General features: G+C 39.3%; 1 protein-coding gene across 1 annotated transcript in view; it reads right to left on the bottom strand.

The window, feature by feature from the left end:
- Positions 1 to 10918, bottom strand: part of LOC124289799 (phosphofurin acidic cluster sorting protein 2-like) — a 146450-nt gene that overhangs the window by 67005 nt on the left and 68527 nt on the right. Inside the window, exon 5 of the mRNA XM_046726466.1 lies at positions 577 to 730. Coding sequence (XP_046582422.1) covers positions 577 to 730 — 154 coding nt within the window. The remainder of the gene's footprint in view (positions 1 to 576; positions 731 to 10918) is intronic.

Raw genomic sequence — 10918 nt, 5'->3', positions numbered from 1 at the left:
ACGTTTTCTTGTTGCTTTTCTTAAATACACACCATAATTAACATTGGAAAGTCAACTGGGCACCGGTACAGTGTGATATACAAATTTGCTTGCCCGACAGAAAAAACACTGGACTCGGACGTTGGGCAATGGGTTATTTCCACTCCTGATAACCCCTTTAGTATAGTAAGCATATGATGGCAAGCAGTCACTCTAAATGTTAGCTAAGGAATCAATGAATAGATCAATGCTCATGAAGTCAATCACTGGATTGTCTAATACAAATCAATTTCTAAGAGACTGCCATCATTTTGCTCGAAAATTGGGGGATTTAACAAAAAAAACAAAAAAAACCAACAACACAAAAACCCAAAATAAAGAAACACATAAACAAGAAAACCGAAAACAAACAAACATTCACATGAGAATATATTGTTATTCCAATGTTTCAAACAATCTGGCCAGCATCAGATACTTCAACTCTGACATCACTATGGAGTCACTGAAAGTGTCTCTGGATCCAGACAGGGTCGATATCTATACAATGATTACAGCAAAAAGAAAAACAAACTGAAGTCTCCATCAGCGCTGACTTACCGACATCAGATGATGTTTGTTTTCGATGACCATTCTCTTCGTGGTCCACTGGCTGACTAGATAAAGCAAGCACCATTATGTGAGCTACAGCGTTGGTTCGTTCCTTGAGGTCAGAGAACATCCTCAACTCCTTGTCTACAGACCTCTGTAATACCTGGAACACACAAGACTAGCAATGAAGGTTGAGCATAATTTAATGCTGCTTTGCACAGTTTTTCAATTATATTTAAATTATTTCAGAAGGCTTGCTGTGGGAAAAATTCAATGTGACACAGGTCTTGGACAGTGCGCTATAATTAAAGCGACATTCCCTTTCCACATTCATAAGAAATCTCTGTCAAAAGCAGAGTCTATTGTACAATTGTGACTATATCATGAGCAGGTATTTGTTTCAGCAGTATTACAGCTGTATGATGTTGTTTGTAAACAACACAGGTCTAAACCAAACAATCCAGTGATTGTCACCATGCGATATGATGACAGCATGTGTTTATGAATCACTATGCAATAGTGATGATACCAGGTGTTCGCGAACTTCGCACATACATGTATGGTGTGGACAAACCTAGAAACATGATTAGGACATGCTTGGATTTGAACCCATGAAATGAAGTTTCTGGTATTCCCAAGGAATACAACTCTCAGCAAATTGTGGCATCTTTGACCACTGGGACACCCCTGGCCCCATCCTGGAATGACACAAATGATGGGGGGTTGAATATATGGGATGTCCTGGAGATCTTTAGCCAGTTTTGGGGAAGAAGTTTGGTTCCAGCAAGTCGGCACTGAAGCCAGGTGAAACAGACTGTTGAGGTTTGTCGGGTCATACTTGGGGTGAACATTTACAGGTATGTCATTAGATCCATGCTAGACTTACATTTAGTCTCTAAAACCAACACTTCTGAGAGAAGACATTTAAATTGAAACGAAGCCCAGGAAGATGTGAGTTACAGGTATCATTCTGTAACCTAGACTGGCTTCATTTAGAGGTATGAAATTATGATAAGGGCTCGATGGACGATGAAATGATACAGATCAAAGACTGTGAGACAAAGACGGGGATACCAGAAATGGGCTTCACACATTGTACACATGGGAATAGAACCTGGGTCTTTGGCGTGAAGAGTGAACACTTTAACCACTCGGCCACCCAACCAGCCTAAAATTGCAATTAATATTGCAAATATATCACTATAGCATTAAATAGCCAATGCTTGATGCAAATATATGGGAGGTAAACATGTAAATAATGCACAAAGACGATGTCATGGAATAATGACAACATTTAGCCAGGGCTTTGTTCACAAATTCAAGTTTACAGCTATGACTGCCGTAACTCCCATACTCAAAGCTTTATGGTAGATATGAAAGGAAAACTCACACCAAGCTTCATTTATGAGCATGTGGCCCTTGAGAGCTGCTGGCGTACTTACTGAATCATCTCAAAATCAAAGTGTATCGGGCATAAAGTAGTTTCATGTTTGACCTCTTGACCTCAGGCTATCAATCCACAGACTAAGCTGCAGTAATGTAAGCAACAGTTCATGTGCTGATGGAGACATGACTGAGGTATTAGCAGAGCAAAGGTCTGGTACAACCACTAATTTCCTTGAAGTTTACCTTACCATAAAGCATGCCTAGAAAATAGGCCCAAAACACACTTAAGTTTACCCTACCATACAGCAAGCTTAGTATTATGCCAAAAACACAAATATATTATGGTTTTGGCCTTTCGATTTCGGCAAAAACAATATTGATTGATTAATTGATTAATTGATTGACTTACTTATTTATTTATTTATTCTGAGACCCCATTTGCATGACCTATACATTTGCAGGAAAGACATAGTTAAGTCCTGCAGAAGGATGTCCTTTCTGGAAAGAGTGATAAAGTTCTCTAAATTGATGTCTAAAGTGTACAAAACAAGCCCCAAGGGCCTTAAATGTGGCTGAATGGGTCATAGTCATCACACCTTATACTACCATGTACACTTCTGGGTAAATGAAACAGTGAGTGAGTTTGGTTTTACGTCGCACTCAGCAATATTCCAGCTATATGGTGGCGGTCTGTAAATAATCGAGTCTGGATCAGACAATCCAGTGATCAACAGCATGAGCATCGATCTGCACAATTGGGAACCGATGACATGTGTCAACCAAGTCAGCGAGCCTGACCACCCGATCCCTCAGTCGCCTCTTACGACAAGCATGGGTTACTGAAGATCAATTCTAACCCGGACCTTCATGGGTCAAATGAAAAAGTACTCCCAGAGTTCCAAAACTACTCCTTAAGACTTAAATGTACCCACTCTCACACAAGGTACATGTGATCTCTATCAGCCTTAAATGGGGGTCATATTGGCTCAATGTCATCTGCATGTACATAAAAAAAATTCAGTTTTAATCTATTATTGACTATGAACTGTCTGCATACACACAAATCTTCAATGATGTCATGAAAGGAACCGATGAGGATGTCAGTGTTTCACAAAATGTTATTGCAAGGTACATTCATGTACACAGGGGTAGTCTTGAGTGAGTGAGTGAGTGAGTTTAGTTTTACGCCGCACTCAGCAATATTCCAGCTATATGGTGGCGGTCTGTAAATAATCGAGTCTGGACCAGACAATCCAGTGATCAACAGCATGAGCATCGATCTGCGAATTGGGAACCGATGACATGTGTCAACCAAGTCAGCGAGCCTGACCACCCGATCCCGTTAGTCACCTCTTATGACAAGCATAGTTGCCTTTTTGTGGCAAGCATGGGTTGCTGAAGACCAATTCTACCCTGGATCTTCAGTAAGTTCAGTTTTATGCCATACTCAGCAATATTCCAGCTATATGGTGGTGGTCTGTAAATAATCGAGTCTGGACCAGACAATCCAGTGATCAACAGCATGAGCATCGATCTGCGCAATTGGGAACCGATGACATGTGTCAACCAAGTCAGCGAGCCTGACCACCCGATCCCTCAGTCACCTCTTACGACAAGCATGGGTTGCTGAAGATCAATTCTAACCCAGACCTTCATGGGTCAAATGAAAAAGTACTCCTAGAGTCCAAAACTACTCCTTAAGACTTAAATGTACCCACTCTCACACAAGGGTACATGTGATCTCTATCAGCCTTAAATGTGGGTCATATTGATCAATGCCATCTGCACGTAGATAAAAAAAATCAGTTTTAATCTATTATTGACTATGGACTGTCTGCATACACACAAATCTTCAATGATGTCATGAAAGGAACCGATGAGGATGTCAGTGTTTCACAAAATGTTATTGCAAGGTACATTCATGTACACAGGGGTAGTCTTGAGTGAGTGAGTGAGTGAGTTTAGTTTTACGCCGCACTCAGCAATATTCCAGCTATATGGTCGGCGGTCTGTAAATAATCGAGTCTGGACCAGACAATCCAGTGATCAACAGCATGAGCATCGATCTGCGAATTGGGAACCGATGACATGTGTCAACCAAGTCAGCGAGCCTGACCACCTGATCCCGTTAGTCACCTCTTATGACAAGCATAGTCGCCTTTTGTGGCAAGCATGGGTTGCTGAAGACCAATTCTACCCCGGATCTTCACGGGTCGGTAGTCTTGAGACTGTTGGTAGTTATTGTTCATTCAAATGTACCCCAGTACACAGATGTATAAGGTGTGCTGACAACAACCCCATCAGCTATATTCCCATACAAACAACATGAAGGGCATTGTGCTCCATAGGCACTTTATATTTTGTTTTAGGGAATGCTGGTTAGAGTTACCTGCCCTTTATTACAATTCCTGAAGTGAGTGAGTGAGTTTAGTTTAGTTTTACACCACACTCAGCAATATTGTAGCTATATGGCGGAAGTCTGTAAATTATCAAGTCTGGACCAGTCCAGTTATCAACAGCATGAGCATTGATCTACGCAACTGGGATACAATGACATGTGTTAACGATGTCAGCGAGCCTGACCACCTGATCCTGTTAGTTGCCTCTTACGACAAGCATAGGTTGCTGAAGATCAATTCTAACCCAGATCCTCACGAGTACACAGGGACTTTCAACACATAACACGTCAATCTCAAAGGTAGGAATGAAATACAGCCAGAAATCCTTGGTGTGTTGAAGCCATTGAAATGGTTACTGACACGGAGATGAAACTACAACAGACATTGCATATTTTCATGAATAAAACATTTTACTTTCATCATTGCCTACATCCAGGAGACAACATCAGGTTATAAGTTAATAAGCTACAGGGCAACCATCAAATGAGTCTAGGATGTGCTGTCTGGATTTCCTGTTCAAACAATAACTAAACCCAGAAATCTATACATATTCAGTGTGAAACCAACAAACAAAGAAATCTTACACAATTACCAATTGTATTCTAAAATTAACTTGGTTTACAAATCAATACAAATTATAGTACACATTAGAGTGGCAGTCCAAACTTCAATGGCAGCACAATGACAAAGGCAGCTTGAAACAAAATGGCAGTGGTAATGGCCATTAAGTCAGTGATATTAACATTCAAACAGCAATAATTGTGGTCAAGTTTCTAAGATCGGACTAGGCTGAATATACATTAGTATCTGAATATATAATTTTGATAGTAACAAATAAACCCTTTTAAATTGAAAAGGAGCCCCAGTGAGATGGGAGATTCAGAACCTGAAGAAATCTAGACTTGCCTTATTTTGGGCTTTAGCATTGCAGGGAGGGCTAAGCAGGAGGAAAAAAATGTGGTTCAGGGACTCTGAGACAGACTAATGCCAGAGATATGTGCCTGATATTGCAATAAATCACTTCACATAAGTAGGCGGTGGGGTAGCCTTGTGGTTATAGTTTTCGCTTGTCACGCCGAAGGCCCGGGTTTGATTTCCCACATGGGTACAATGTGTGAAGACCATTTCTGGTGTTCCCCGCCATGATATTGATGGATTATTGCTAAAAGCGGCATAAACTAAACTCACTCACACACTGTTCACTTAGCTGGATTAACCTATGCTGCTCTAGAAGCTTCCAGATTACTCCTGACTCTCAAAAGAATGAGTGAGTGAGTATGGTTTTACGCAGCTTTATAGCAATATTCCAGCAACAGCACGGCGGGGGACAACAGAAATGGGCTTCACATTGTACCCATGTGGGAATCAGGCTCGGTCTTCGGCGCGATGAATGAGCTTTAACGCTTTAACCAGTAGGCTACCCCACTGCCCGTCTCTCAGAAGAACATACTAACTAGCAAACCACTGTCCTCCACTGAATCTCACCAGAAACATTGTAACACAATAACAACACTCAGGGGAGAAATACTGTTATAGGGTTCAGTGAGTGAGTGAGTTTAGTTTTACGCCGCACTCAGCAATATTCCAGCTATATGGTCGGCGGTCTGTAAATAATCGAGTCTGGACCAGACAATCCAGTGATCAACAGCATGAGCATGGATCTGCGCAATTGGAAACCGATGACATGTGTCAACCAAGTCAGCGAGCCTGACCACCCGATCCGTTAGTCACTTCTTACGACAAGCATAGCTGCCTTTTGTGGCAAGCATGGGTTGCTGAAGACCTATTCTACCCCGGATCTTCACGGGTTGTAATAGGGTTCGGAGTACAAGTGACAGTTAGCAGATGTTGATCAATGATCCTTGATGAAGACATGTCCCAGCACCTGATATCACAATAATCCTCCTCAGCACCTTATACATTTTGGTTACATGTCAAGATAAAATATTTGTTTAGATCTGCTCTGTAAAAAGAATACTTTGTTATAGGTCATGTTCATGTCAAGAATCCAGAATGATATCATTATTTTTTTAAAAGTTTTAAAAACAGAAAAGAAATTCCTTTCTGTCCAACTGTACATTCTTGTCACATTTATGCGACACTGCTGGTGCCGAAACCTGTTCTTCTGTCCAGAAGACATAAAGAACATTTGCATCATTACTGTCAAGTTTAGATGGCCATTTATATAATCATGACAATGGACCCCAAAGAATAAAGCATACCGGATTCCGCAATAAAAAACAGATTTCCCATTGATAATGCCAGAGTTGGCAACTAAAATAGCTCAAAGCGGTAAATTACATGGTGATTGCCGGACCTAATGGTAACTATGGATACAAGAAATTCCATTGCATCGATGCTGTACCTATGCAAGCATGCCAAAATCCCCTGCACAATCCTACATGCAAGTTTCAGATAATTCAGACAGACAAAGCATTTGAGGTCTGCTTACAGCTGACACTTGCCAAGAAAAATGCAACAAAGGGGGTATTTAGTGAGTATGCCAGGAATTTCCTGCTACTTCTTATCAACCACAGAAGTTTGTATTTGTTGCACAATACCCAAAGAGCAACTAAACAACATGCAGGACTAGTCACAAATAAACACCACTTGGAATGATGGCGAAACAGGATAAGAAATAGAGCGATGTTGAGTTTTAATATCAGGGACTGATTGCAAATCTTCATTATTATACTTGTGATGGGATTTTACCTTATAATTATCAGGGGTGATGGGAACAGTCAATAAAGTTTCAAACTTTGATAATGAATTACATGTTTTCTTGTCTAACTTTAATCCCCAGTGCTGGAGCAGTGTCCACGTGCAAGAATTTAAGCTATGATCTCTTTGTGGAATGGGGTCCAGATAAAAACAGCAACCACCCAATCCTCGTTTTCATTTGCTCTTCTTACAACCATATTAAGGAGTTCCCTAAGGATTAACGATTAACATCAGTTATTACATCATGTATAGACTGTTGTGGGTGTATGTGCAAGTATTTAAGCTATGATCTGGAATGGGGCCCAGATGAAATAGAGTGGCCACCCAATCATCATTTTCATTGGCTCTTACAACCAGCTAGGCACCTGTTGAGTAATCCCCCAAGAGTACATAATTAATATCAGTCAATATATGTCTGTTTTCCCTGGATGTTGTTTTCACACATCAATACAATAACATCAAAAGATTGTTAATTTCTACTTGAAAACTGCTTCCACTTGATAAACCATTCCAATTAAATTTACACACGCTCTTGTATCAGTGTCCATGGTTTAATGGCTTGGAAAGAGCTAAGCACACAATACACCCCTCACTTGACCTTTCCATCAGTTTCAACACATCAACAAACAAAAACAGGTGAATAGGAAGCTGTAATGCCATATTCTGAAAAGTCTTTGGCAGCCCGACAATGGACTTGTGATGTGGAGTACAGCTTGATTAGGACAACCTGTTGCGTTAATGTGCCTGACCTTTCAAATAGACTACAACTGTGACGATCGATAGGACCGACATAGCTGTGAAGCCTTGTTGAAAGGGGATTGTCATCTAAGTAGTGTGTTTGTGTGTTTTCTCACTGCATCTTTCCCATGTACCCCGCAGATGGGATTCCATCCAGACACCTGTCTAGCTCGGCAGGATTACAAGTGAGAGGGCCATGGTGTTCTAGTCATACTGTTCGCACTACTTTGAATTCCTTCGTTTGTTTCGTCAAGGGAACCAGATGAGTGCCGAGAATTCCTTGCTTACAGCTTTAGATATCCAGCTGTGTTTTCATGTGTCTGCATACATCAAACCGTGAATACTACAAACACAGCCCTTGAGATGACTGTTTTCGAGTACAACACACAAACTGACAAACACCAACAAAGGCTCTCTTTCCTTATAACAACTTCTTACAGCAGTACATGAAACAATGCAAATCATGGCTCCAGATTTATGCATGTCTTATCTAAGTATTTCTGTGTGTTTGGATGTGATGGGAGATGTCCCAATGGATTTGTCTGTTTTTCTGGAAACACACTGAACAATGAGTACACGTACCACATCTGACAAGTGTACTGATACACAAACCCACTTGTCATACAGACTCCATCATGATATGCATCAACCTAAACAAATTGATGAATCTGTCAACCTGAATGATTGTCAAAAACACAGAAATGGCGGGATCCTGATGCTACCATAGAATATACAGCCTAGGGAAAAAGGGGATAAAGCCACCTAATTGCAAACATGCTCTGCTATCCATAATCAGTGTTGTCACAACCCCTAGTGTACAGTACACAACCCCGTGCACTAGTGTTGGGAATTGGTTGAAATCTCACAATTGATGATTGTTTCATTACCAACGAACAATCATCGAAAAAATTGGTTAGCGTCATTTTTCAGATTTTCCTATCCAGGTTGTTATTGCAGATATTTATAACATGATGCAACTTGCTACTTTAAAGTGATGACTAATATATCATGAACATAAACTTCCCGGAGTCTTCAAGAAATATTCAGTCATGGCTTTTCAGTTAGTGAAGTGAGTTTTCTAAGAATTAAACACGTTTTCATGCCCTGACAACTTCTAAGATATGTTCCATTGTCAAGTATTTCAAAGACTAAAACAGTAGTTCCAAAATCGTTTATGTTCGATTATGAGAAAATGTGATCGATTGCTTGGTCGTTTGGTCACTGCGATCAATCTTCGATTATTTCAATTAATCGAACACCACTACTGTGCACTTAAAAAAGAACCCACGAATCCGTTGGTATATGACCTGATGGTGGCCACAGAAATACGTGCAAACACCTAGTTGCGGGTACAGCTACGTGCAGTAAACTTGGACAAAGTACTGTGACTATGTGTCCCAGTCCACCCAGCTGTGAATGGGTGGATGGGAAAGGATGGGAAAGCCGCAATAACTCGGTGCGCCTAGTGGCTGCAAGAGCTGTATGTTCCCCAGGGAGTTGAGATTGATAATAAGATGTGCCATTGAGATTGACATCCAATGATCAAGGGAAAAAAACACCAGCACCTTGAGCATGCACTAGTACGTGGATATATGCACTATATAAATATCCAATAATAAAAAATAAATAAATACTAATAATTTCAGGGAGAACTGGTAGTGCCCAAAGAACTAACAAGGCCTTGCGGGATATTCTTGTTTTATAACTAAATGTGCTGGAACTCAAATTGGGAATAAAATCAATATTCTGCTCAAGACTGGGTTTTTTCTTAAGTGCTCACTATCTTCAACTCAGAGGTACATTAACAATGTATTTTGAAATGACATTCAAAGCAGTAATATAAACCTAAACATTAAAACCTCATCATGTTCACTGATCCTGTTATCTGTGAAACACAGATTATCTCTCGAAAGCCATAAAATTAGTTACATTAATAAAGGCAATTGTTTACCAGATTTCATACATTAAAAAAATATACAGACTAAAATAACAGAAAATGGAATTGAAATAAATTGTAAAGGATATTAAGTTAAAGTCTTTTATGTCCAGACTTGAGTTGTTCCCCTTTAAACATTTAGCATTCTGAAAATTGATTGGTCAGATGATGCGAAATTATTTGGTATTTGTTGAGCAATTCAACGCCATTGAATGTTCAGGATGTCAGCAATTTAAAACATCTCATCAAAACAATATGTTAAGATTCCTTGTAAGATAGAATGTTTTGATAGTTGTTTCCTTCTTTCCATCTATGAAATGACACCATCAATAAGCAATACATCTTTATATCCATCAATAGCATTTATCTTTACCTCAGGAGAAAACTAAACACATGTTGTACTCTTTATTTTGTTCATTATTCTTCTTCTTTAATTCGCTTGAGACGAATCTACTTTAATGCCTTTATTTTTCAAAACGTCCATCTATTGATCCTAGATTCATGAGGTGAATTGGAGTCTTATTGATCTAAACCAACTGGATTTTATAAATACCAGTCATAACTTGCTTTGATGAGTTGTGTGGAAAGTATGATCATTAACCATCATTCATTGAATAGCTTGTTCATTATCGTTGTGTTACCTTTGAAAATGGGGGATTTTTTTGACAAATTCTAACATTCAAACTCAATACTAGATTTTCAGGCTTAATGATTATGACTAAGTATTTTTGTTCAATCATCAGCAATGCTACATTCATTAACAATGGTCCATTTAATGCATGGACATTTCTGACCGGAAATTATTTCAATGAAATCTAAATGGAACTGAGGTTAATATCATTATCAATTCTGTATTTATTTTCTGAAATAATTCAAAACCATGAAGGCAGAAAATATTGTCCATATCTGGTAGTGGTGATATCATGACAGTACAGCATGATATCTTGATACAAGGCTCACTATATAATACATTCATTTACAACTTCTGTCTCGTAATACATGCAATTCAGTACATTTTAAGTTATATTTATGTAAAAACATGTGAATCATAACAAAAACTGTTCAAGAATGTGATTTTGCAGATGTTCCAGTATTGTTTTTATAGGCTATAGCTACCAAAATCGGCATTGCCCAACATTTTATGCTCCTCCCATACAAACATCCCATTTTC

The sequence above is a fragment of the Haliotis rubra genome, unplaced genomic scaffold (genome assembly GCF_003918875.1).
Source record: "Haliotis rubra isolate DU_JTF1 unplaced genomic scaffold, ASM391887v1 Scf45, whole genome shotgun sequence".
In the NCBI taxonomy this organism is placed as follows: domain Eukaryota; kingdom Metazoa; phylum Mollusca; class Gastropoda; order Lepetellida; family Haliotidae; genus Haliotis; species Haliotis rubra.
Note: the sequence above shows the minus strand (reverse complement) of the source record. Positions and strands in the feature narration are given on the sequence as shown.